The sequence below is a fragment of the Symphodus melops genome (assembly GCF_947650265.1).
Source record: "Symphodus melops genome assembly, chromosome: 10".
NCBI classification, from domain to species: domain Eukaryota; kingdom Metazoa; phylum Chordata; class Actinopteri; order Labriformes; family Labridae; genus Symphodus; species Symphodus melops.
This window is the reverse complement of record NC_136700.1, coordinates 22,797,199-22,825,137: the sequence shown is the minus strand read 5'-3', so window position 1 is coordinate 22,825,137 and position 27,939 is coordinate 22,797,199. Positions and strand designations below refer to the sequence as shown.

The following is a 27,939-nucleotide window of genomic DNA, read 5'->3' as shown; positions in this document are numbered from 1 at the left end:
GTTCATTTTAAAAGGCCTTTCTAATCAAGTGTTGTTTGCATTGAACAATTTAAAAGTGGGACAATCAAGAGTATTTTGGCTTATATTGTATTATAATGTGCTGAATGGTGTTCTTACTGTACTGTTTTCTAACTGAATAAAGCTCTTTGTATGAAGGCTCTATGAATAAACAGGCCGAGTCTACTGCTCTAATACACAGTAATCAAAATACAGACCCATTCATCGAAGCAGACTTCAGGTGTTGGACATGATTCAGTGCTAAATGTCAATGTTTAGTTGTATATATTTTACAGTCCTATGACGATATGTTATATGTATAGCTGCAGAGTCCAGTCTTAGTAGCAGCTGGATCAGCAGTAACAGAGGATAAGTTATTGTTTTTGGACAGGAAATGTGAGGAGAGAGCGGAGGACGCCATGCAGCAGAGGGCCACGTTTGGACTGGAGGCCGATTATTGCCTCAGTACCAGGGAGGTGCAGCGTAACCGCTAAGATTTGCTATGTTAAATTATGTTGCAGTTTTGGGGAGATGAGTGTTTTTAAGTCAGTTTGATGACGCTGACAGTAAGTTAAATATTGGTCGATGTCAATCATTTTGGGCATATGAACACAGTTGTAAGAGATCTGAAGATTGAAACCTCTCATCATCAACTCAATAGTGAGGATTGAATAAGGAGGGTAGAAAAAAAAGTTTCTAGAACCAAAGGCTTAAATTATGAATTGATTTGATCTTACAGATGTGATGATTTTAAAACCCAAATTTTCATTTTGCTCACCTTTTTTTCCGATTTTTTCAGCTTTCAACTGTGTGTGAGAGAAAAAGCTGAAGGCCGAGGGGCTCGGGGCTTCAGGTGAATTCACACATGAGCGTTGTGTCTGAGGCTCTGAGGTTTTGGTTAGACTCTGTCCCTCTGCAGGTAAATTCGAGTGACCGTTTGGAGATGAAGAGCTCTGGGTCGGACTCTCCGCAGGGGCGGCCTCTATCTTCTGCTGCACCTGAGAGAACGCCACCAGAGACTGCATGGCGTTGTTGAAGGTGTCGTGATGCTGGACCAGCTGGCGGACCCATTTAGACAGACCTGAGATCACACAGACGCACACACATTAAACAGAGAGGCCCGCTACCAACTGCTTTACAGTGGATAACTATTGCCATCTAGTGTTCAAGCTGAGATCCTGTGCATCATTGAGTACCTGTGATGTACTTATTGGGATTATTCCTGTACCGGTCATCCACTAGAATCAGGGCTCCCCAGTCGTTCTTGTGGCGGATGCATCTGCAAAAAGAATGTTGAAGGTTGAAGTATAAAAGATAAAGAACAAAGCAAACACTGAGTGCAGAGGACCGATTTACCTCCCGAGGGCCTGGTTTAGAGCTCTGTAGGCCTGGATCTCGTACCAGCGGTTGCCTGGAAGGAGACCTCTGGACTTGCAGTGCTGGTCGTTGTACTTCATCTTCAGTTCCACCTGAAATGAAATCAGATACCATGCCAGTGTTAAAAAGATGGTTTCAATAGAAAAGTAATTGATGCTGAAATTCATTTTTAAATGATCTAAGAAGCATAAATGAGGCAAATTACTGCTGGTCTCCAAGCCCCATTTTTTTGAGTTTCTGCTGATATAAATGTGAAATCAGAGGAGCAAAGGCAATCAAGCTTTCCATTTGATCACAAATGTCAGAAATTCCAGGTGGGAACCTGAGAGTTGCCTGTTTAAGCATATTAGAATCACAATTGTTTTTTATTGAGTTCATTTACACATTTGGAGTTTGACTTTGTGTTTTGGTGTAAAATGATGGGCAAAGAAACTTCAATGTAATAAGATAAGAATATAAAACACAACGTAAAAAACATAAAACAAAAACACAAAGGTAAAAATGGCCATGTGAATGGTCGCCTCATGTGTGGGCATTGTGTTTTTCATACTAACCTGACCTAATAAAAATAGTGTGCTTGTCTGGTTCTTTACCAGACTGACAGGTGGGTGAGAAGAGCAGGTTGGAAATCATTTCAGGATTTAAATTAACTTTGTGATTTTGAAAGTCAACTTTTAAAAAGGACATCAAAGTAGTTGGTTTTTTTTTTATCAAGGATTAAAAGAAGAGAATTAAGAGGAGGACAGCTCTAGGACAAAGTAAACCACAAACAAATTTTACCAAGGACCTGAAAGGGTCAGGTCTCGCAGCCCCTGCAGACAGATTTGTTCTGAAAGGGGAACAGAGGGGCTAAACAGAGGCAATGACAGAGTGGTTGAGGAAGGAGGGGGCAGACAAGGTGGTCTAGGTGACATGAAGCATCCCTGCACAAAAATGCCAGGAAAGCATCCATCCATTTGCATCTGTCGCTGCTGATTTTAGCGCTAACCTTTCAGAATTGACAAGTGAAAAGTTCAGCTGGCGTCTGACGGGATGCCATGCAAGGCAGCCTGCTGAACAGGGCTTTAACTGCTTTTGACAGGTACCGTGTGCTCGCCCTGAGCCACCAAACACGGGGGCCGCGGCAGGTACAGCCTGCTCCCTCACGCGCATCACGCAATGCCACTGTGGCCTGTCAGGGCATAAACAAACAAGCCGAGTCACAGGAAACCGTAAATGTCGCTCCAAAGTTGGACTATGACTAATAACACCTTACCTAAGAAGCATGCAAACCACTGACAAACACCTGGAAATCTTATAAATATTCAGAAACGTCTCTATTTCAAGAGATATTTCGATCACAGGATTTATATGTGCAAATACACTAATGCAGGATGTCATTGGGAGGCAGCTCATGCATTATCACAAGAAGTCTTGTTAACGCTGCTGGCTTTATGGTGAGATGTTTGCCAACGTATGAGACACCAGAGCAGTTAAAGAATCTACTTCTGAAGCCACAGCTCGAGCAGAAAGGCCAGTAGCCCTGAGCCGGTGGTGTCATTTAAATCCAATCACAGTCCACTTCAGCGTTCGAGCCATCACATCCCCGCTCTGTACCATGTCATCGTTCAATCCAACATGACAGGTTGCATATGTGAAAAAGCCAATTCTGGCTGCTAGCAAGTCTCGCAAATGTGCAAGAAACCACAAGCTTGAAGGGATTAGTTAAAATGTCAAGAGATCACTCGCTTGCTTTGGCCTTGTCCTCTACAGCTACCTGTTCATCCCTAAAAACATATATTTGACCAGTGGGCATGATTCGCAGCTGAGCGCATCTGTTTGAGCTAAATATTACGCGGGGTGTGTGTGTGTGCATCCGTCGGTGTCAGTGTGCACGCCCCTGGCAGTCCGGGACATCTTGTGCCTGTCACTGAGATTGCTGAGCGCCTCATCTGCCACATAAGGCCGAGCTGACAGTTGAGTGGCTTGTCTTGAAAACAGTGTCCATATGTGCGTGTGTTTGCTGCACACACACACACACACACACACACTCACTCACAAAGGCATCAGACTATCACACTGCTCTCCAACGTGCACAAGGATCAACTATCACTGAAGCTTCTGACTGAACCCAACGTATTCTTTCATCATGATATTTGCACTCTGGTCAAGTTGATAAAAGGGGAAAACTTAACTTCCTGTTTAAAGTTGCATTTAAAGGTTGAGGCTTAGTGAGTTTAGAAGTAAAACTTCTAAATGTGTAAAGAACAGAGATGAGTATGAAACATGGGTCTCAGTGTCCACTTAAGACGTGCTGCAAAAACCAAAGAATCCGCAGTAGGACCAAGATCAAAATGTCCACAGTCTGGTACTAAAGCGTTTTGGTGTCAATAGCTTATTTCTTTATTAGAAAACTGTGATTTTTAAATCCTCTGTTTTGATGATATCAAGGTTAAGAGGTATACATACATGTGCATTATTGGTTGCATGGTTGATTTGAGTAACAGGAGAGCTTCTTGCTGCTTTTTGCTCGGAGGCTTCAGCTCCATTTTTTTCTCTACACTGAACCTAAGTTAGAGTCAGCATTTTAAATACGCCGCCATTGTTGGGCTTTAAAATGTCTCCTCAGAATCAAATGTGTGATGTCACTGAGGCCGCATTCATGTTTTGACCAGAGTGAGTTGAGTTTTTAGTTAACTTAAATAACATTGAACAGGCTCCGTTTTATATTTGACCACTTGTTTCTTGGAGTCAAATAAGACCATATATAAATAAGACGCACTATTCCCAGATTGAGGTGCAGAAACGTTTTCCTGTAAGCAGCGAAACGTTCTACATGTAGTGTTGCCGTTTAGTTATGCATTTGTTTGTTTTTTGTTATTTCACACTTATAGTTTTATTGAGTAACTTGGTCTTTGTCCATTACGATTGATTGTTTTAACCGTGCTCTTTGGTTACAGCGTCGTCCCAAAGAGCTGGCAAAAGGAGCAGGTTGCAACAATTTGGTCTTGAGCCCCATATAGATCCTCTTCATTAAAAAAATATTAATCATCGAGGCCAGAAAATTGGCATTGAATATCTGACTAAATTCAGTCTTTATACTCAATCCTAAAGTTTTAAATTGACTCTTTTGATTCTTCTGTAAAAGAAAAAAGTTGAAAGAAACTGGACTATAAAACAACAAACATGCAAACACCACTCAACAGTAACAAACATAGAAATGTATTTATTGTTATATTTAACTTTATTTAATGAGGAAAAAAAACGAAACTCATTGCGATTAAAAATCTGTTTTCCAAGAGTGTGTAATGAATTGTGTGTAAATGTCAAGTTGCTGTTTAGGATAAATAAGGGATTGAACGTGCTTCAATAACAAAGCGACGACTCAGGTCTGTTGTGCTAACAAGGACAGTAAAAGTTGAGATCATGTATTATACAGCACTCCTTCTGTGGCTGATGATGAAGCCATGTGTACAGTGTCCTGAGCGAGCCTGGAGCATCCATCACTCCTTCTTTTTGATGATTTCCATAAACTTTCCAACATTCCTCTAAAATCCCCTTCATCCACCCGTTTTACATTCAAGCAGGCCTCAGAATAAAACTTCTCTTGTGGTTGTCTTTAATAAGGAGCAGCAGCGAGAGGTTGGCTGAGCCTGTCGTTAAAGTTACAGAGATGCCTTATCAGTTGTAAGTGTCTTTTTATTGCTTGTTAAAGCCGCTTATTGTTTGACCCACTCACGCAGGACGGGACTGTTCACTGTAAAACAAGCCATTGGAAAAATCTCAACATAAATGTAATTCCACCTTCAGCAGGGCTTTCTCTGCAGAGGACTTTTCAAGTTCAACCTTTGATCTTTGTCACAATAACACAACAGGCCAATAAAATGCCATGCTATGTGCTTATGCCGGAGCGTCGGAGAGTTATGCCCGTCTGGGAATGCAGGCCGTGCAGGCATGTAAAGTGCTGGAGAAGTTTAAATGGAGAGAAGCTGAGCGTGCACCTCTTATCCTAGCAATGGGGTGCTGCCGTGTGAGGGCGGCGTTGAATGAATGAATTAATATGTCTGGGTCCGTGTGTACTCGTAAGAGAATGTGCACATGTTAGCAGCAGTGCATGGAGGTGATAATGTAAGAACATGTCACACGTGTGTGGGAACCAGGGAGCTTGTTTTAGTGTTAGACATGTGGTGTAAATATGATCAGGTGCTAATACGGAGCATTCGTGCAGGTGGAAATGTGTTACAGGAGAAATAAACCCAAACACATTAACACCTATGTATGGACGAGTAATAGAACTTGGACACTGCTTGCTCGCTCGCTCTCTCTCTCTCTCTCTCTATCATGCACTCGGCAGCTTTTGGTTAAAAATACGACTAAAGACCTTTATTTTATTAACTTTGGTTCTTTTTTATAAAGCTGATGATTTAAATAACAGAAGTACATTTTGTGTGACCTCTTTAAGAGGCTATTATCATCTCTGTGTCAAGTCTGCAGTGTCCTTTGCAGCCCCCTGGGGCCTCTTTGGGGGCCACACTGCCTCTGTCACTGAAAGAAGTGATATCATGAAGAGTGAAGTAAAAAGGATGAAGAAAAGACAAATATATGAATTTTGATTTATATTGTGTCCGATAGGGTGGCCACGATTCAAATCGAATACCAGAGTCAACTCAGAGTTCATTTTAACAGGGGTCGGAGGTCAGAGTAGCAGGGACAATCACTCCCATGATTCCTTTTCTAGCCCCAATGTCTTTTGTTTATGTTTAAATTGAGAGCCCCCTGGTGGACTTTACATACTGTGCGTTTACATAACACTGAAAATGTAATGGGTAATTCAGATCGTTTTTAAGAGTTAGTTTGCCATTTTATTTAATAAACAAATATCTGGGAGTCAGCTTGGAGAGTTTCAGGTCCCATATCACTGAGGAGTCTCCCTCATGAAAGTTTTGCATCTTCTGAATTACGCCTCGGCCCGTTGCTTTTGACACATTACTGTCTTTATTTACTCCTTCAGATAGCCTGTTGAACTGATAATTTGAAGATTTCATTAAAGTTCAAATGTAAACTTAGAGGAAGAATAACTTTAGTCTACAACCTCTTCTGACAAACAAACAATGAAGACATGGTTTAAAAGGTAATACCCTATAATTTAGCATTTAAGACCTATGCCCATAGTAAAGTGAGTGTTTCTCAATTCTTAGTGAAGAACAGAGGCATAAAGATGGTTACATAAATCACAATCCTTCCATCATTGCCCTTGTTTGAAAAATGGTTGCTGACCTTGGTTTGAAAATTCAGAGGAAAGCTTAATAACAAATGAATCACGAGATAGTCCAAACTAAAATCCAACCAAAGCGTCCATTTTTTATTCATTTAGATGTTGCTGTATTTCAATGTCATATAAAAAAACAAAGATTAAAGGTCTGGTTTTGCCGTAAGAGTCAGAACAAAATGAAATTGTCAGCAGCTGCCACCGCCAGCCTTTCCTGGTCTAACTGCACAATTATGACAACATGTGGCAGGAGACGGAAAGCTCTCCGAGGAGCTCGGCACTTGTAACATATAAACAAAGGCTGCTGATGTGGAGCGCAGAATGTGTCATTAGGAATTCACCGTCTCTTCACGCTCGGTCAGCTCCACCTTCTACCTAACTAGCTCTGGCTCTCTCCATCCTCCCCCCGGTGGTCTGCTCCATCCACACAGCTCCTGTTTTATTCTACATCAGGCACCTTATTTTACGAGTTTGATGCAGCAGAGTTACACGGAAACATCCCTTTCACGACACTGTACACTGACTTTAATAAGGCAGTGAGGATATAAAGTTCTTCTTTTATGTGTTTTCTGCCATATGCTGCATCACATGGAGTCAGACGAACAGACATACTACACGCCTGAATTGAAGGGCAGTCTGATGGATTGGTTGGACAGCAAAACAAAACATGCAGGCCATATTTTAATGTTAAAGAACAAAATGTGCTTAATTCACGGCTTGTATTTCGGTAAATATTCTCATAGTAACTGTTGCTGTATAGCACAGCTAAAAACATCCTATTGCATAAATAACGATAATAAAAACAGTTAAATTCAGATGTAATTTTATGTTGGGGAAAACAATAAGCACACTGACGGGGCGTTTTTCTGATGGCAACCAAGATGTTGATCGTGAACTTCAGGAAACACCATTGTGTACATTCTTCATAAACTGATTGGATGCAGCATCCAGAGGGATTTTTGTTTGTCCTTAATACTCTCCCTTTGAGAAACACTTTCATCTGGCTTCAATTTGAATAAAATAAAATCTTGCCTTGGCGTCGAAGGTCGACTGTGGCCTCGCTCACAACGCCACATGCATGCGTGAGAGGAAATAACTCTCCATGCCAGCAGGTGGCGGTAGTCAGTAATCGTCATTCTAAAAAGGTGAAACCGGAGGAGGATGGGGAAGAACTCGGATATAAACCGTTGTTATGATACAAGATTAACGAGGATTAACACTTTATTTTGCTACCGTTTCAGTGTAAGTGAAAGTAGTTGAGTACTTCCCGGTCAGTAAAATGAAAGTTACAGAGGCCTCAGGATGATTTAGACCATCTACGTGTTCAGAAGCAGCCGTTTTAATACAAACTGTTACGGTAAAGATATTCCTCTAGTTAGGAATAAGGATCAACATGGCGAGCGTTGATGGTGGTGAAGCTGACAGCTTTGGCTCAGGTGAAAGGGTCGAGGAAGCTTCAATCAGCCACACATCTCCCCACACTGACAGATCAGGTTAGTGAAGGCTCCGTCGTGCTCTGACAGGAGGACGTGGAGGAGTAAAGGGGAGGAGAGGAGGGAGGCGGGGAGAGAGTCAAACTTAAAGGTCAACTTTATCTGCTAAGGACGGGGCAAACACAGCAACATCGCTTTGGGATTTTCTTTTACGGATCACCAAAAAGAGATGCTCTTATTCGGTGTGTGTGTGTGTGTGTGTGTGTGTGTGGGGGGGGGGGGGGGGGGGGGGGGGGGGCATAGTATCTATATTTTTGGTATTTGGCCAAAACAATGCAACACAGTCAATGGGCATTTCATAGAATTATTCAGTGTCACTTTCAGACGTGCCCTAAATCAGATTAAGAGTCATAATAACACAAGTCTTTAGATGGTTTGTTGATGCATGAATTGCTCTTTTAAACTCTTTGATTGACCAAGAGGGAAATGACCAATGTTAGTGTCCTATGATATGAGACATGTCAGCATGTCTGCAAGAGTCTGACTACAGTGAAGTATGTGCTGACCATGTCATTTGACTAACCTGGAGGTCTTTGATGTTTGGGAAAGGAATTCCAATGGTGACCACGGCTCGAGCATTGTCATCAGTAAAGTCGAGTCCTTCACTCACTTTTCCTCTGCAGACTGCAATCAGCAGCGCACCATCTAAAATAAAGACACCACACACACACAACATAGAACACAGTGAATCAAAGAGTATGCAGTCGTGAACATTGCCTCATAAATTAAAATGCAAAAGAATCAATTCACCGTGAGGCTCAATGTGCATGTTACGAGTCTCACCTGTTCCCTCACAGTACTTGATGGCATCGTAATACGTCTGCAGTAGTTCATCAAAATCTCCCTTCCCTCCACCGCGAGGCTCTGTGATGACAGTTTTCTTCAGTTCCAGCTTCTCCCAGAGACCCGTGTTTATCCACCGGTCCCGCAGTTTGTCCAACATCTGATCAATTCAAAAAAAGAGTCACGAGACGTTGGCCTCTGCTCTGCTGAAAAAGTTTCAAGCTTCTTTCACAGTATGGGAAAAACATGAGCGACAAAGAGCAGCACTTCTTGTTCTCTATCACAGAAAGCTCTCAGATAAAGACTTGCCAGCAAGTGACATTCAGCATCGATCTTTGCATGAAATGAAATGAAGGGCAAATTGTGTGCGAGGGCAGGACCTGGAACTCTTTATTTACCATATCAAAGACAGCGGGCGAAGCAATCATCTCAGTCTCATATCAATACTTCATGCACTTAGATATATTCACAGTCTCAACTAATGAGTGGAAAGAACAATGAAGCAGCCTGATTACATGCACAAAGATCGAATCACTCAACGCCATCCCCCAGCACCCTCGCTCAGGCACTTTTCAGCAAGGATTTCTTTAAGCATTATTTTGGGGTTTTTTAGAGAGATAGGACAGAGTTGGATGTCAAGGAGGGAGAGAGAGAGGAGGGGGGGGGGGAGAGAGAGAGAAATGTCATGCAGGAAAGGAGCCACAGGTTGGATGTGAATCTGGACCGCCTGCCTGGAGGACGACAGCCTCCATGCATAGGACACGCACTGGATATTACTTTAGTGCGTTAACACATCCACTATATCGACTTCTTGCAGATATGAACCAGGTGGCTGGCAGGAAAAGTCTAGATTAAGTTGCATTTCTATGTATTTTTTCATGTGTATCGAGTGGAATGGGGGAGGTGTGTACTGTTCTTCTTTGTTGAGAATGTTTTTTGTCTTTGACAAATTTTTAAATAAAGTATTAAGAAAACAAAATTTTGGAAGAAAAACGTCTTCAGACAACACAAATATGTTTGCCAAGCATGCGAGACTGATTGAATAGTAACAAAGGAAACTTCCCCAGCACTTAATAAAGAGCTCACAAAAAAGAAGCGGAAGAATCTACCTACTACATGTTTGTTCCTGTGTCCTGAAACCGATATTATTTTTTATTTCCTTGACTATCCCTGTACAGTTAGCTGATTGGTTTAAAGCTCTTCTGTAATAAAATCACTGTTCCTTCACTATTGTTGGTGCAAAAAGTCAGCAGCTCTCAGGGGGGACTCATTGATCTAAAAGCCTTCTTCCTAGCATGGCTCCACTGTCTGTGCTGTGCAGATTATATCCTTGGCTTCACAATCAAAGAGCAGCTCCACTGGATTGGAAACGTGTTAGAAGGGTCAAGTAGAAGTTCTTCTTTTGAGTCAGCAGAAAACTTCACAACGTGGCGATCGTGACAACCACCGAAGTCTGAGCCAAGTGCAGATAGAAGGTGGGGAGTAGCACACCTCTTCTGTTCAATAAACACAAGCTTGAACACAAACGTAAACAAAATTCTCTGCAGGTTTCGTGCAGAACTCAGAATACACGAACGGCATTCAGGGAAATGAGACGGCATGAAAGCGTCGATCTTTTCTTGCATGCCAGTGTGACAGTGGTGAATTGAAGCATGAGGAAGATTTCGTCAGGTCGTTGCCTCCTGAACTAAGTGAGGGTGGGACGTTTGCATCAATAAAACATGTCACACTCACTAAATATGCAGTGTTACATTGACGAGGAACCCCTTACGTGCATCTTGAAGTCGGTAAACTGTTTGTCCTTCAATTCCTGCGCAGGATGAATAATTCAAGTCGATCTACCACTAAACAAAACAGCCATTATCGGCAACACTGCTCTTGGGAAGGAGCCGAAACTCTGAGTCAAAGAGTATCAAGCAAACCTGATAATAACAGAATAATTGTATTACACCTGTAGAACTTTACTTGACAGTGCTGTAAGTATCACATCCACCATTTTGTCCTCTCCAAGACGATATCTCAATTTGCTTATACTTTCATTAGAACCACATTGAGCACCACGGCTAAACAGTCCAAACCTAGATAGAGTGTGTGACTATGTTCAATGCTTTTTTAAAGAGGAAAAAGATTGAGGTCTATTTTAAAAACCACTGTAATGTGTGACACTTTGCTACATGCATTACTCTACAGGTCAAATCGGTTTGCAGAGTGTGGTTAACGCTTGCAGTGCTCGCTCCACCAGCCTAACGTCCTCCTTGAAGGTGAAGGGCCACATGTTAGTGCTGAACGTAGCCATTGCTCAGGTTGAGTTTTTAAATGCCAGTTCACCTGCGCTGCTCCTACAACATGCCATCCGTCCACTGTGCTGGTTTACATCCAGCATGTGCAAGCGGAGGAATGGAGACAACATTATATAGGGGTCAGAGTGGGGTGAACTTACATTGTTTTCATACCGCCTTTTTCAACAGGAGGTCACAAGAAAAAATCTGCATAGTTTCATCCAACCTGCACAATGTTTGGAATTGTGTAGAAGTGCAGTGCACGATGAAAGTGGTTCATGTTCTGCTTACAGCTGGTTCTTTACACACCATCTACACTGAAGTTAATTAGTATGTCTAGCTGGGTAAGTATGTTGGTCATTTGCATGCCATTACAGCCGCTACTTTTATTGTCAGCACGGATCGAGAGGACGGCTCTGATTTAAACTGGAAAGCTGCAGGTGTGAAGTGTATAACTGTGCACTCATACGTATCTTTAGCACCTTCAGCAATCTGAGTGTTAGACACTCAGCACAGAAATTACAGACACAGAAATTACATACATGAGCAAGCCCATGAATAATGCAGGGCCAACATCTGACAGAGACATGGTGTTCAGTGGACAGACTGGGTCGGGCTACAGTATTTCCATCTAATGGCTCAATTCACACATTAAAAAAGCTTCTAAACAAAGAAGAGATCAGTTCACAGTTTTCTACGGCCTGTCAGTGTATTACTGGAACAGACGACATTCAAACATGCAAGAGATGCGTTTGTCCATTTTAAGAAATAAATCTGTTATTTCTTTCTTTTTCAATCCGTTAGCCATTTTTCTTTTACTTACTTATTTGACTAAAAGATTGATCCTGAAATTACTTTGCAATTACCTGTAATGTAATTGGTAGTTGTAGCTAAATATGTTCCTTTAAATAAGCATGACAACCTACACGTTATGTTAATCATTATATTGTAAGATGGAGAGCAGAATTGATTTGACTTTTCAGGTTTAATTTGAATGTACCTTCTAAAATAAGCCTGTATTGTCTTTGTCCTTAAAAGAGAAGAAAGTTGTAAGACTGTAAAGTAAATTCATTTGCTGCCAACCCCTTTTAGACTTTAACAAGACATCCTACAGGAACACAGTTAGGATTCCCAGGCATCATAAATGGGAATGAGCAGTATTTAGCACATAAGAGGGCACAACAAAGTGTACATAATTTATTGCCCTTTCTAGGCATGGTAGGTGCAATGTTCAGCCTCTGCCAGCGACATGCTAAAGTGGGCCAGGCCTCTCTGCCAATTGGGACAGGGTGGTGAAACAAGTAGCTAGAAGCAGTGAACTGTAGTCTTTCTCGCACTTTTACACTTCCCCTCTCACTATCTCTCCATCTTTCACCTCCTGTGCATCCGGCCTCTCTCTCTCTCTCTCCCCTTCCTCGTGTCCCCGGTGTCAGTGAGCTGTGTGGCGACACATCGCAGCTTCTCCAGTGCCTGCTGAATTATGAAAGGGGTCTGGAGGCGACGGCATTAATGAAACATGTAGCCAGGAGCCACATTTCGCAGTGGCGAAGGGAGACGTGTTGTTGCCGTGTAAATTATTCAGCCCCAAAATATCACAGCAACCATCACGCCAAGACGGGTGGCAAGAAGCCACCTGCCACCTCTGGCCTGCCACCCTTCCCCTGTCGTCTGCTCTACACAGCCCCGCCACACCGACGGTGACAACGGAGCGCTGCAGAAACAAGAAGCCACTGACCGGGCTTCATCGCCTCCTGTTCACTAAAATAAGTTAGAAATACTAAATATGCGTCAGTGGACCTATTAGACTGGTCGTGAAACGTCATTCTCACTTTGTGTGAAAGTGTGTAATAAAGTGTGTACTGTAGTAGTATGTGCAAATGAAATCATCATCACTCTACATTTGACAGACTGAACTACACAAAATATTATACATTGCATGAGGTTATCACAATACCAGAGTTTTATACTTCAAGATAATTATTATAAAAATTAAATGATATTCATACCCGTTTAAATCATAAAGCAGCTGAGATACAGATAAGATCCCAGGCACTGAATATTAGTCAAGTTCTTGTTTTAAAACTATAACAAAAAAAAATACAGCAAACTCCTGCATACTGTGTTAATTGCACAAATGTGAGCCCAATTTTTGCAATTTAGACACTGTTCTCGTTTGCAGGCAGCAGCTTTTGGGTAAAAATATCCAGAAGCTTCCCCAAACCCAATTTTTGTTTTTTTAAGATTCGGTTACTTTCAATACTGTCAATCGTAAAAATAAAATAAAAATGATGGTGGTTGCTTCTTTTTTAAAAACACATGGTATCTATACTTTATGAAGTTTTTTTTGTGTTTTTTTTTAAATTGACAACCTTTATAGGGCTTCAAAATTGTATGTTATTGTATTTCAAGTCCAAAGTGCCTTAAAACTGAATGTTGTATTTACACTTCTGCCCTCTTTATGCTTCGCTATGTAAAGTGGTGAACTTCCGCACTTTAACACACAGTATCTAATCTCTGCCACTTTGGGTCTGATAATCAAAACCATAACAGAGTGATGATGTTTTCAAGTATCATTGGCTCAAAATCCACCGCTGTAAGTTAAAGTACCTCCGTCATGATACTGTAGCAGGAAATAGGTTCACAGAGGAGCTTTATCAGATTGAAGTGCAGCTACATTCGACCTGTGTTTTCAAGTCTGAGAAAAAAAGAAAAAAGAAAAAGCCCGAGCTCAGTGAAACAGCAGTAACCCTAAAGTTTCCACTGTAAAAACTCTTATAAAACATCACCCCAGCTCTAAAAGAAGAATCAGGAGGGAGCGGCTGCAGTGGACACATTGACCCATGACTGTAATATTCTCCCAAACACAGACAGAAACATTCTCTCCTGGAGCTGTGTGCTTGGTGCCTCCAATGCCCCCGAGCTGCAGCCGAGGACAGTGCGTGCCGGTGGGTGTTCACCATGCACTCTGCCTTGACTTTGATTTGACACATGCTCTGCGGAGCCGAGGCGCCAGCGCTGGGTGCGTCTTCACACAGACAGCGAGGCGACATCACCTAATGGCCCTTATCTCTATCTCCTTTAAAAGCATCTTGTGTTCCCCGCCATCTTTTCACCTCTGCAAAACCTCACTTCTTTTTCATAAACCATCTTCCCCCCGCCTCTCCTCAGTGAAGCATCAGTCCTGTCTTTTGTCGGCTGGACGGCAGGGCCCTCTGTGGTTTAAATGGGCATTAACTGGGGGGCTGTTGAGGATAAAGTGCTACAAAACCACAGTGAGGCTCTGTAGGAAAGGGTGCATGCGAGACCCTGATTACAGGCAGACACTTTGTGTTTGTGTATCTTAAAAAATAAAATGTATTGAGCTGCATGCCACTGCCTATCATGAGTTGTCTCTGCGCTCGTTGAACTTCAGTGCACCGATGAGGTGACGCTGAATCCGCTGAGAAAAATTCAAAGTAGGGCTGCACGATACATCACAATTTCTTAAATCTTTCTTATTTTGGTGATTGAAATTGAGGTGCTCAAGCGATTTTCTCGTCTTCTGACGACTCAAAATGCTTTTTACACCACAGGTCAGATCTATGGTAGAGGCAGCGGCCTTGCACAAGGACACTTTGACCACATTCTTGGAAATTCTTGTTCAGTTTCCTTTGATTCCAGAAGCGAAGATCCCTGCAGTCTTTCCTCGGAAATCCCACTCACAATAAGATGGACAAAACGGGCTGGAAGGGGTTTTCTTCAGAACATTATGATGGCACAGCGACTCCATTTTACACCATTTTGGTAGAATATGTAATAACTTCATCATGTTATTCTATTATACCTTTGTATACATTTTACATTATGAGCACATCAATCTTCCTTTGAGAGATCACTATCACTTAACAACTCAAAATCTCCCACATTCATCCTTTGGTCTAAGTGTGAGTTCCCTCAAGGCTTCCTGAGAAATATCAAGAAGGCTGCAAAAGCACAGAACAAAATGATCTTACGGTGCAACACATCCTTTTTTGACTTTCATTGATTCCTTGAGTCCTGAGCTACACCTCCTTGTAGGGTTGTCAAAACGTTTGATACTTAAACATTTTTCAATACCCTGTGTTTAAAAACAATGCAATCTACGTTATCTTTGATGGTTATAGTATCGGAAAATACCAAGGTAAAAGAAAAACCCTCCATATCTTCATTCAGATTTTAACCAAAAGTCGTTGGAGCAAATAAGAGAGAGAGCACTTTAACTCATTTAGACGGTGTGCCGGAGTTTGTCTGCATCTTTAAATAATAAAGAACAATTAATTACCCAAGTCCCAATCTGAGTAATGTATTTTTAGGACTTCTGTTGCTGTGGTATCAAGGTATCAGGTACCTGATAACCATGACGTGGACACACTGAACAGGGATTTCTGATGGTGAGCGAGCCTCTGCATGTTACCCACACACACAAAAGACACACACATCCCAGGGCAGACGGGACTCAGCGGCACCAACGAGGCCTCCATGGGCTCCAATTAATACCCAAGCCCTTCATATCCCCTCATCTCCTCATCTTTAAGAGCTGACTGCAGATTAAATATTAATGTGTGTGCCTAGAGAGAGCGATAGAAGACTCCTACATGGCTATCAATAATAAAAAAACATCCCTCAGCTCGCAGTCGCTCCTCGGCTGGCAGTGCAGGCTGACAAAAAGGAAAGTAAACTGAGAAAACAAGCAGGCCCAGAGTCTTAGCGCCCCCCCCTGCCAGTTTGGATGATGGTGTCATCCGCTGTTGGAGCGAGCAACTGGATAGCAAGCAGACAAGGACAGTGGAAGAATGAAACCAATGATCACTGCAGGTGAAACAAGTGAAATGCATGTTGAACACCAACAATGCAAATATGCCAAAGGCAAAAACTAAATTTGCCAAGGGCAGAATGCATCAGTAAAGGTCCAGAGCTGGCAGGGGGAAAAAACCCACGGTTGTCAGTGATGCATGGATTCAATGATGTTACTGTGTATATTTCCTGTTTAAAGAGTCAAAGAGGTTGTCCCCAAGTTAAAACTGGATTTATTCACAAGTAGAAGTTGACGGTTTGGGATTTAGAGGGGAACAATCTGTTGAGTTTCTTTCTTACAGAGGCCACAGTGCATTCAATTCAATGGTTGCAGGTTTGATCCTGATGCTAATCAATGCATCTTCAGCGAGTCGATCAAATAAAGGCAAAAAAAGGTTTCTGCTGTGATCTGACACGATACACTAATGCTGTTTCAATACGCATGTTGTAGAACAGTACATCTAAAAGCAGTAGTCTTATTAATAACCTAGAGAATCAAAAATAACCCTTTTTTTTGACAAACCAACATATGTTCAATACTATTTTGAATTAAAAGCAGCCTGGAGTGAAAGAGTGGTTTGGTTGCTGCGGCATCGCAAAGGTTACCATATTGTTTGATTTCTACTACAATTTAATCAAAGTTCAAATTTCAGATTTTGTGACATCCCCAAAGGTGAAAAAAGATTAATTAGCCAAATAATAATGTGGTCTGTAGCTGTAAAGTCCAATAATCTATTGCTTGATGCATCAGGATCAAATATTATTTTATAGACATTTCTGTTGATTCAAATATTTTAATGATGTGTTCCTTTCATTATTTATTATGTAGGCTTTTTGCTATTCCTACCTTGCATGTGTCGTGCTTCCCACAGTAAATATGTCCACTGACCAAAATTGCTAATTGAAGTAACACATAACATGTGCAATGTGGACAAACACACAATGATAAATGAAAATCCACTTAACCCTTAGTAAGCTAAAGTGACAACTGAGCTCCAGTGGACATTAATTATTCATGAACAAAAACGCACAGCAGACAAAGGAGAACAAAGTGTCTATGAGTGCGCTCTCACAGGCGCCCTCATTAACTGAAAGAGGATACAGTTCTGTGAGGATGACGCCATTTAACAAGTTCTTGACAAGTACCTCAATTGATTAGTCCTGATCTATTGTAACATACGACACCGTCGACAGCTGCCTCTTCAAGAACGAGATCTGCTGGAATCCAGTCGAGGCTTTGAAAAACTATTACTGGCTTTGAATATCACAAGTTGTTAGAAATACCTTCAGAGAACTGAAACAGAGAATATCACGCCACGCTACGTTACAGTTCATGTTGCGGTGTCTTGCGCCTCCAAGTGGTGAGAAGTCTGAATAACCAGAAACAATCCATCATGTCTATAATATTCAAAGTGTAAATTTAAAATGTATATACAAGACCAAGCACATAGCTTCATACAGCATTTTGTTAATGACAGCCTCAAACACCTGGGAATTAAATGAAAAGTGGCAGCTGTGGCTCAGTGGTAAAGCCATCTCTGAAGCGGAAAGTCGGGGGTTTGAACCCCAGCTCCTGCAGCCACATGTCTGATGTGTCCTTGGGCAACTGCTTCATCAGTGGTGTGTGAATGGATGAGTTAGTAATACTGATGGTCTCTCTTGAACGTGTTGGTGTGACCTGCGAGGAACCTTCGAGTTATACAAGCTCAAGCCTGCTTCGTAGTACAGGCATCAGGACTATGTTGGCTATGTTGTTTTGCCACACTTTCTAATTGTATTCACATTTAACTACACATCCTATGTAACTGTTTTGGGAGGGTGTGATTTACCTTGTAAGAAGGCAGGAAGCAGAGCACGCCCTTTGCAACGGCTTGGCAGACGTGGAGAAGCAGAGCGCCGACCTCGTCCTGGAAGGCGTACGTTTCGGAGTGTTGGAAGGTGGCGCACAGTTTTCTGCCTTGGGGTCCTGAACCAACAGTGCCGACCCAAACCTGAAAAGAGAAGAGTAGAACTGTTAGGTGATCAGCGGTCCCTACACACCCGTCGCTCCTCATTTGAAGCCCTTTAGGAGACATTATTATTTATGATGTGCAATGCTAATTTTCTTTAGAAGCTAAGTAGTGAAGGGTTGTCCTCGTGATCCTGGGCCTGACCTGCAACATACTTCATGTAATCTTCAACAAAAATAAACTAAAGTCATACAAATATACAGTAGTGATCACTGCTATGCATCCACCATTTTGTGTCGGTCTACAATCCTGTGTGTCCTCTTGGGAACACCAACATGTGGCACAAAGAAACGCACCACACCTGTCAGGCCTTCACTTTAGTTTCACATTAATCAAATTGTTGGACTGTGACATCTGTTGGACACAGGTGGCAAACATTTTTCTGAAAGATTATATATTTTTTTTTTATACACTCTGAGCTCGGGCTCAAACTCATGAATAATTGAACATTTAACCTCGATTATGATTCATGAACGATTACTTCGTTTTTGTTTTTTGGCCTTATAGTTCACTGACATGGTCTCAACTGTAAATATGATCAACTATTAAACGCTAATATCTGATGAATGTGAATTATCTTATGTTATTTGCTGAATATTTCAAAGCATCGCTTGAAATTAAATCGACACATTTTAGTTTTGAAGTAGAACTCAACTTCTCTCAAACAGCAGAAAATAAATAAATGGCATTTCATTCAAACAGTGTTTACATTTGACTTGGTTATTTTTTGGTGTTGTCTTCCCTAAATACAAAATGTGTCCAAACGACACGTTGCGTGGGTATGAAACGCTTGAAAATGCTTGAGCTGTAGTGCTTTGTTAAAGCTCGAGACACTCGTCTTAACCTACTGACCTGGGACTTGTTGATAACATGGTTGGCCTCGAGCTGGATGGTGAATTTCACTCCGAGTTCAGAGGAGAAGGAGCCCATGGGTGATAGAGTTCCTGATGTCAGCACAATGCTGTGAACCGAGCCGCTCAGGTCAGAGAAGGCCTGCCAGACACACAGAGGTCATTAACGACACAATCAAAATTCAGAATATTAAAAACACATACAGATCCTCTGTTGGTGAAGTCTTTAGCACTTTTTAGATTGTAAGTCCATCATAGCACTACGCTGTCGTACTTTTACATTGACGCCACATCAGCATAATATCCAGCGTGTGATTTTATATTGTCCGATAGAGAAGCTGAAGCAAAGGATGCACAACATGAAAAAACAGCTGAAGCTTCAGATACACACACACACATCGCTAGTTGGCCCAGTTTTCCTGTATGTTCAACTAATTATAATACTTCCATTGAAATAGGCCCACAGTTAAATCTAAACTGTATGAATGTTCCTGAATGGAAACCAGCAGAGTGGATAGAAAGCATCTCGTTGGAGCAGAGTTGGTAAACTGACATTTGGCCCTTTCGACTGGATCGTTTCAGGAGCATCAAAAACTGCTGTCAATTTATTTGATGTTTTTCATTCTTTATGTTAACAGACTTCAGTAAAAGATCAGTCTACATGACAGGCTCTGCCACGTCTAACCTCTCACCACAGCGGGGTTAAGGCACCAGAAGCTGAGCGTCAGGACTTCTGTCTTGACTCGGGCGTTCTGACGTTGTCTTTGGCGAGGTCGAACAATATAGCCCTGCTCGTCTGGGACATCAGGCGCGACCTGGTTCGTCCACGCGTAGCTCCTCTGCAGAGCCACCCGGTAGTCGTCAGCGAACCTACAGACACACAGGGAACAGTGGATTTGTATCCTCTAAAATACGAACTGGTACGAGTTGACCACTTCTGTTGTTCTGTCTCTGACCTGCAGTTGTCTCTGAAGAGGAAGTCCAGTACCACAAAAAGGCTTTTAAGGACGGTGGAGGTAGCTGAGCTGATGGTTGGGACCTGCACCATGTCTTCTTTACCGTTAATGACACCAACACGCTCCTCTTTCTCCAGCACTGCTGCCAAGTTTTGCTGTATCACAGAAACAGAAGGAAAAGTACGTGAGAAACTGAAAGTGCTGCAGCATGTTAAGACTAAACTCTGGTTGCTGTTTGTTTCATATCTGAAAGCATATAATAAAAAGTCTTTGTACCAGATGACTCAAGAGGTATGTAAGGGGTCAGTGGCATGATGCACTAAGATATTAGTTGTACCTTCAGAATGTCGAAGGTGTCAGCAGTGATACCGAGGCCATGAAAGATTCCCATTATGTCCTTCCCATTCCAGACTTTAGAGGCGCTCTCGTATCCCCGTTCACACAGAAGGCTTTGACTCTCCTGCATCCAGCTACACCATGGATAAAAAAATTCTTCCTTAACACACACACACACACATCTGTTCACACAATAAGCACCACAGCTGTTAGAGGGAGCGTTCAGGTTGTATAAAGGTACTTCAAATAGTAAGTAAGCATGGGTGGAAAGTCTAAGAGGGAAAAATAATCTTTGCACACATGGAGACATCGGCCGAGGTGAACACTGACAACGTGTCGTCCTTTTTTTAGGTTTAAAGTTTGTGTTTTTTTATGATCCTGTCTGCAGCAATACAATGCAAAGGCTTCTTCAAACAAGGACTGCACTGACTGTTACCTACTACACAAAGTACATTTGCAATTAATAAGTGCCTCATACATCCCAACTTCAAAGAACCTGACCCATCTCCTTGAGCAGCATTAGTTTACCAATAGACTTACTTAATGAGACTGTAGCAGAAGTCTCTGAGCGGCTCGTGTTTGCTGCATCTGATGTTGCTTTTGACCATCCCGTCGAGCTCTTCTCTGGACATCAGCAGACTTTTGTAGTCTAAATTATAGCTGGCACTCTCCCTCGCACAGTCCTCGATGTTGTGGGCCTCGTCCAGCACCAGGATCTGGCCGGCCAAGTCAATCTCCATCTGGTGAAAGTTAGAAAGCAAGGGGGAAAAAAATAAAATAAATCAGTGTCCTTGTTCTCATGATTCTTCTATGCTTTTCTGTCAAACTCTACTCACGCTCTGTCGGATCACCGGATCCAGCAGGTAGTTATATGGGCAGAAGATGATAGAGGCACCCTGCATTAATTCCCGAGCGGCGTAGTATGAGCACGAGCGGAGTCGTTTGCCCAGAGAGACCAGGTCTTCAATGTCCCAGGCATGATGGAGTCCATGGACTCTCTGTAACACGGACTGGTCCCGCATCCTCTGCACTCCGTGGTAGTAGCTGCAGGATCTACCCTGTGACATCATATTTTCACACAGAAGGACAAGGTATAACACTGTCAGGAAGGGAACATTTTAAAGTTGTTCTTTTTGTCTGCTGAAACGAAAAACAAAGTCCACCTAAATGATGGCTGAATGTTATCAAATTTAAATATCAAAATCTGGCATCAGATATTCTAATATTGTGTTACAAAAGCCGAGAGAAAATATATTACAATATGATGTAAAAATATGTAAGAGATGTAAAAATATGATGCATCAGCTGCATGTTGTTTGTTTTTTTATCATGAGAATTACATTTTTTTTTTTTTGAAGGCATTGTACATAAGAAATGTTTAAAATCATTAGAGCTTATACATAACAAAAGACGTTTGGTGAAACAAAATAAAGTATTTAAAAAGTTTTCTTTTTAGATGACAAAATGAATCCTGGCAGTAACTCTAGGACTTCCTGTATTCTGACATATCTGAGCGGTTTTAGTTTTTGTCTTCTGGTTTCCAGCCGCCTGAAGATGAAGAGCAGGTGTGCTGCTCAAAACATTTTGGACTATTGGAGCCCTGCAGTCTCTCTTTGTTTCCACTGGTTTCCAGTTGAACCAGAGGTGATGTGTGATCTCCCTGTGATCAGGTGTTGCCGCTTTTGTAGCACCTTACATGCGCTGGCACTCACACAGTGAATGTAAAAGGCGTGTAAAGAAGCAGCGTCTCATGTAATGACGACCAATTACTCTGTCAAAGCAGGTGTCTGCTTGAGATGACCCGCCCTCTTCTTTATGGGTGCACCAGCTGGAGGTGACGCTGTCTCTTCTGAAAACTGTACACTGCGGACTCCGTGACCTTTAGACACAATAGTGATGTCAGGATCGAACTGTCTCACAACACTATGCTAAGCTTAGACACTTTGCTGACACTGAACCCTGTATGCTAAGAGGCAGGGGGTTGGAGGGATTAAAAACAATGAAGCAAAAATAATGAAAGGCTGGACTTCTTACAGAGGAGTTTATATAACAGGCAGAGACAACCTCCAGGGAGGAAAGATAACACCAACATGGTCGGTCCACAAGTGTCCACTTATTATACTGAAGGTCTGTCTTGAAGAGTTTACTCTGAGGAAACAGCTTTGGTACTTTCTGATACAATCGATCAGTAAAACAACACTTTAAAATAAATCAAAGTTTTCACAACTTTCCTTCCTATAGTCTGCGGTTAAGATTGAACGCTGACTGATGTGTTTAAAATCACTGTCTGTGCTGCATAGAAACCTGACCCGGACCAGACTACACCCCGGGGTGATGAAGACACAGAGCATCAGTAACACCCACTCTACTGAGGGGTTATGACTCGGCCATATGACAAAGTGAGACATATGCCATGGGAGGCAAACACCTCCAATGACAGCGTAATTGTCCTCATTACAGTAGGCGCCTCAACTTGAGGACAGTATGGGGGGTTACAAGAGTCTCATGTCTCTATAAAAAGCTCCCTGAATAGCTTGTGACATTTCAGTGTCAAAAAGAGCCTGCTGGACCAATTGTTGATATTGTAGCTGAATAATTGCTGCTCTGGGGCGACCAGACTTTTGTCTGGTGGAGCCAGTCACATATAGGTTTGTGTTAAAGGGGGGACTGAAAAGAAAAACTAAAAGTCCACAGAGGGAGATGCATCTATGGGGATCAAAAAGCTCAATTACATTTTGTCATTCAGAAGCTGGTGTCGGGCTTAATCCTGGTTCTAAAAAAAGTCTTGTTCCAGTTAGGTTGTCAACATTTTCAACACTTGGATCACAAAGTACAAAAGTCAGAGCCGTCATGTTTTGACATTGGCAATGTTTACACCGTTTGATTGCCGTTATTGAAAATGGAAAACAAGACGTGACACAATATTCTTGGAAAACTCAGATACTACTGATGCTTTTTAGTATCACAGCAACAAAAATCAACACATAGGCACCCATAGTTAAGACGTTTTGTTCTTGATGACCAAAAAGTGGAGCCAAACTCCTGCACGCTTTCTAAATTAGATATTGGCAACTAAACGTAAAATGTACCGAGTGTCACCTCATGCGCTCTGTCTGTCTGAAAGAGACATAAACCTAACTTCTGCATCTGTACAAGTCACCAAAAAGGCCATAGGAGCTCTTTTACTTTTTTGGCTTCTGGCAGCTTGTGCTTCAAATATGACAAAAGATCAGTTTTTTTCTCTTCAGTTTGGTCATTTTGCACACAAACATCAAACTAATGGAGACTGCATCGTCTTTGAAACGTGGAATTAAAAAGTATGAAAGTATCAAAACAATGGACAAGCTGATTTAAAACTACAAAGCTCTCTGGAAGAATACACTGGAATCCAAAAGACCAGTCTCAGTATTACCCAAAAGTTAAACCGAGGTTTAATGTGAATGCATGTGTGTTTGTTGGTGTTTATCCTCACATCTTTGGCGTCCAGAAGGTCCTTGCAGCGTTCGTTACGGTTGGCGTGAGGCGCCACCTGCGGGTTGACACAGGTGTGATTTCGGCTGGATAAGATGGTCATGGGTGTTCCCGAGTACACGGTGCGCTTCAGCTCGTGGGCAATCTGAGTTATCTGTTTGTGTGTGCGAGTGCCAAAGAAAATCTTCCGAATCTTCTTTTTGCCTTCTTGGTCCTTGTCCTTTGGGCCGTCTTTGGTTGAACCACACGAGCAGCGGGAGCAGGGCTCAGAGGACTGGAGAGAGAGAGAGAGAGAGAGAGAGAGAGAGAGATCAGCAACTCAGTACAGAACCTGCTGAGTCCCAGATCTGGTTCTGTTAAAAGCTACACACAAAAGCTGTCATGTACTTGTTGCTATATTTGACGCATCTGAAAAGGAGCTAGCTTAGACATCGTTTGCTTTGGTGATTGCTGCATCACTTGTTTGTTGATAAAGAGCCGTGAAGCAGGGTTTGGCATACAGGTGATAGCAGCTCTGTGTGGTAGAAGTGGGAGACGTTTTTAATTCTATATTTTAGAGTAAACTTTTTTTTTAATGCCTTGTCTTGTACTTTCTTTTTTCATTTAATTAATTTATATTGAAGATCCACGTTTCATCAGGCTTTCAATTTGCCCGTGCATCTCCCACCAACTCATCATCCTGATCACAATACATGCGCACCACACATATGAGCAGCCAAAGACTTAGATCTCAGGCGGTACTGCAGCCTCCTGGCAAACAGCTACAATGCACCCACCTGTCACTCACCTCAGACACGCCCCCAATTATGCAAATGAGTGAACACATTTCACCAGTTTAGAAACAAGTTTATTTCTCATGTAAAAATGTGAATACGGGACCTATTGGGGTTTCCATGACTTTTGCAGGGAGCCTGAAGTGGACACACAAGGTGCAGCATCTTTTTTTAATTGCACTGGTTTCTGACAACTTTCAATAGAAAGAACGAACCTCTCCTCCCGATCGGGATCTACCTGATCACACAGCAGCATATAGAGTTAGCATCCATCCATAAGGTGTCCTGTCACTCAGCACCAGGTGACCTTTAGAGGCTGAAAGATGATCAGCCACCTTTGTGTCGGCTGAGAAAATCTAGCTGCTTTATAATTGGTTGAGCAGTGACGTGGTGGATTCTCTCTCTCCCCACCTTCACAGGTGAAGTGTAGCCGACATGGCTTATGAAACTGATCCTATGTGTTGAGCTCTTTTAAGTGGTGTACTCTTTGGCCATTCAGCTGTTCACGTTGACGGTGCCATCATTTCATCACTATGAACATTATCAGTTATTGTGGCCGTATTAGGAGTAGCTGTCATTTATTCTAACAGCATACATGTACAGATTTTACAAAAGGATAAATATAGTAGAGCCTGATCTCAGTGTTAATCAACATGAATCATCTTGATATGACATTAAAGTACATTTGTGGCTGTGGTATGTTTTTGAGAGTTCTTCCGTCTCTCGTAAAGTCAGCACATATGAATACGCCCATCATTGATAATCTTTCTATGTCGACTCTGCTGTCCATCAACACTGAACATATCCAGTAATACATTTATATTTTCATTTCAAATATGATATTTAATGTCCTGTGATTTCATTTGCACCAAATTTTGTTTTGACTTTTATTCAAATTGCCAAAATAAGTTTTATGGTTATTTGTGTCCACATCAAAAGGGATAGAAATTTAAAACCTTAATTCGTTTTACACATTTTCTTGATCAATATTTGAATTCAATTTATCACAATTGAATTTCATTTTTTAACTGAAAACGAGTTAGAATCATGATGCCTCTTTGTTTATATACTGAGAACAATTTTATTTTGAAATTTTTTTTTCACCGGTATCAATAAAGAGCAGCCTCTGCAGTTTGAATATTGCCCTTGATTGTTGTTATATCAACATTTGGATTATTTGTGCAGCCTACTTTTAGTTGAGTCAACAGTCATTGTTAAATGTGTAAAAGAGTGAATGGTATCACATCATAAAGGTGGACATTGACATGCATGTCTTTGACTTCTTTGTGTTATTATTAAATAAATAAACTGACTCACATGTTTTAATGTTAATTCCTCAACGAGTTACCCGAGTGATTCCACACAGGAATGAACGGTATGCGTCGTCACGCATGGCAAACTATGATGGGGATCAGAAGGTAGCACTTCTGATGACAGACGAGGAGCTCAAGTTTCCCCCGCGGCTCAGATTTTCCGAGCATGTTTGCCCATCAAATATTACAATGTGTGATGGAGTGTAGGCCAAAGGGAGCCCTTAGAGAGCCGCCTCTCAGAGTTAAGAGGGATAACGAGCCCTGAGCTCATGTGAAAAACAAACAGAGGTGCTGCAGGGCCCCAACACCAGTTCAGGTTACCTTTCTCCTCTGGAACAGTTACGCTCCACAGCCTGGGCCCTGAGCCCGATCACCTTACCTACTGCTGCCACATTAAACAGAGCCATCCAAATATCCTGCCCCAAGATGGCTAATAATTACTTATTCATTGGCAGGTGGGGGGAGGAAGGGATGGGATAGGGCAGTGTAGAAGGGCTCGCTGATGAATAGAGGCTCTTGTCAAAAGCTGCAGCAGGAAACAGCTGACACAAGAGTATCCTTTTACGCGCCTGCCTCTCAGAGATGCCAGGACAACAAGGTTTCAAGCCTGGCCCCACAGCCCGGAGCAGACACCCCCTGGAAAGGAATGTAGATAACTGGCAAAAGAGGCGAGCGGGACGCCAGCTCTGCTTGCAACAAGAACACACCGATTCTTTCAGCGCACAGTCATTCCCGTTGGTGTTGCATCTTGGGTGATGCTTGCAAAAAGAATTACCTTGCGTTGGCCATCAAACTGCTGGAGTTGGGATGATAGAATAATCTCATTTTGGGATTGCGCTATAACTAGTGACAACTTAAGAAACCGCCTATCACAAAGGCAGCCAGTCAAAGAGCCAAACATTAAAAATGCCTGTCCTACTTCTATGGAACAGCGTCACTTTGGACAACTGTTGTAATCAACACCAATCTAATTTCACTGTAAAATGGATTTAGTCAGTTAGCTAGATAACCAACAAGGCTTTCAGTAGAAAGTTCAAGAATTCATTTTTAACAAGATCTTTTCAGCATTTCTACAAAATGTACCAACCAGGTACGTTTGTTTAGCAGGAAGGATTTTAATTAACAGCAGCTCAGCTCACAGCCCCTCCTGCCCACCAAATATCAAACAAATGATCATTTTCATCATGAAGTTGCTGTTTTAAGTGTCTTAGGAATGTTTATTAATCAGTCAGTTTATTTGGTAGAGGAGGAAGAGAAAACTTTCAGCTGATATTAAAAACAAAATACTAGTGGTAGCTCAGCTCCCCGCTCATCACAATACTCTGTACCCCAAAGATCTCCAGATAAAACAAAAATCCTTTTTAACGTGAAGATGTTGTTTTCAGTGTATTAGGAATGTTAATTACTAAGCAAGTTTACATCAGAGGATGAGACCTCTGAAGATGCTTTACTAAAAACAAGCACTTCCTGTCCACCAAGGATCATCAAAAGAACCATCATTTTTTCACAGGAAGCTGTGTATGCTGGTTTCAATGTTTTACATACATTAATCACTTCTTCTGACCTCTGAGAAGGAGAAACCCTAAATGTTAGAAACAGGCGAATATAAGCAGCAGATCGACTCAAAGCTCGAGAGCACTGTAGAGACTGCTGTAATCAGTGGTGATTTTGCGATTTTCATCATCATAATTATCCAATTATTTACCTTCAGTAACACATGTAGAATGAGGGAGCAGCATTTTACCAGATCAGAAAGGTAGACTCTTCAGGTAGAGGTAAAACACATTCCTGTAGGTTTACTGGGTGTCTTTGGGTATATTATGTTTACTTTGTACAGGCAGACCAAGTTTCCACAGTACACCTACACTGCAAAGGTGTAAGTGTATGCAGCGGCTAAAGCTCTCTTGAATTGACAGAACAGAGGTCAGTGGTGTTACTGAACACCTAAGAATATTCACAGGTAGGCTTCTGTTGCTCTGCTCCCTGCCAACACCTGAGAGATGGAAATCTCACACTCCAGGGGGGCAGTTGGAGGGCAGCGAGGGGCCGTAGGCAGTGGAACACTTAGGTATCACTGGCGCCTCTCACTGGACACCTCTCACTGGACGCCAATTTGCTCCTCATTCCACAGCTTGGAATTCATTCCAATAAGGGTGGGCTTCAATAGCCAATACCTGGGAAGACATGACACCAAACACCCCACCTCTACTGATATGACCACACTATGAAGGTAGGGGCCCT

At 42.0% G+C, this 27,939-nt stretch overlaps 1 protein-coding gene across 2 annotated transcripts in view; it reads right to left on the bottom strand.

Moving 5' to 3' along the window:
- Nucleotides 1–27,939, bottom strand: part of brip1 (BRCA1 interacting helicase 1) — a 70,492-nt gene that overhangs the window by 38,071 nt on the left and 4,482 nt on the right. For both annotated transcript variants that reach the window (XM_079353932.1, XM_079353933.1), the window contains 13 exons: nt 23,614–23,886; nt 20,978–21,199; nt 20,682–20,881; nt 20,143–20,275; nt 19,806–19,960; nt 19,542–19,719; nt 18,851–18,991; nt 17,819–17,980; nt 8,899–9,058; nt 8,639–8,760; nt 1,354–1,466; nt 1,194–1,276; nt 776–1,078 (listed from right to left, as the gene is read on the bottom strand). In XM_079353932.1, the coding sequence (XP_079210058.1) occupies nt 776–1,078; nt 1,194–1,276; nt 1,354–1,466; nt 8,639–8,760; nt 8,899–9,058; nt 17,819–17,980; nt 18,851–18,991; nt 19,542–19,719; nt 19,806–19,960; nt 20,143–20,275; nt 20,682–20,881; nt 20,978–21,199; nt 23,614–23,886 (2,245 nt within the window). The remainder of the gene's footprint in view (nt 1–775; nt 1,079–1,193; nt 1,277–1,353; nt 1,467–8,638; nt 8,761–8,898; nt 9,059–17,818; nt 17,981–18,850; nt 18,992–19,541; nt 19,720–19,805; nt 19,961–20,142; nt 20,276–20,681; nt 20,882–20,977; nt 21,200–23,613; nt 23,887–27,939) is intronic.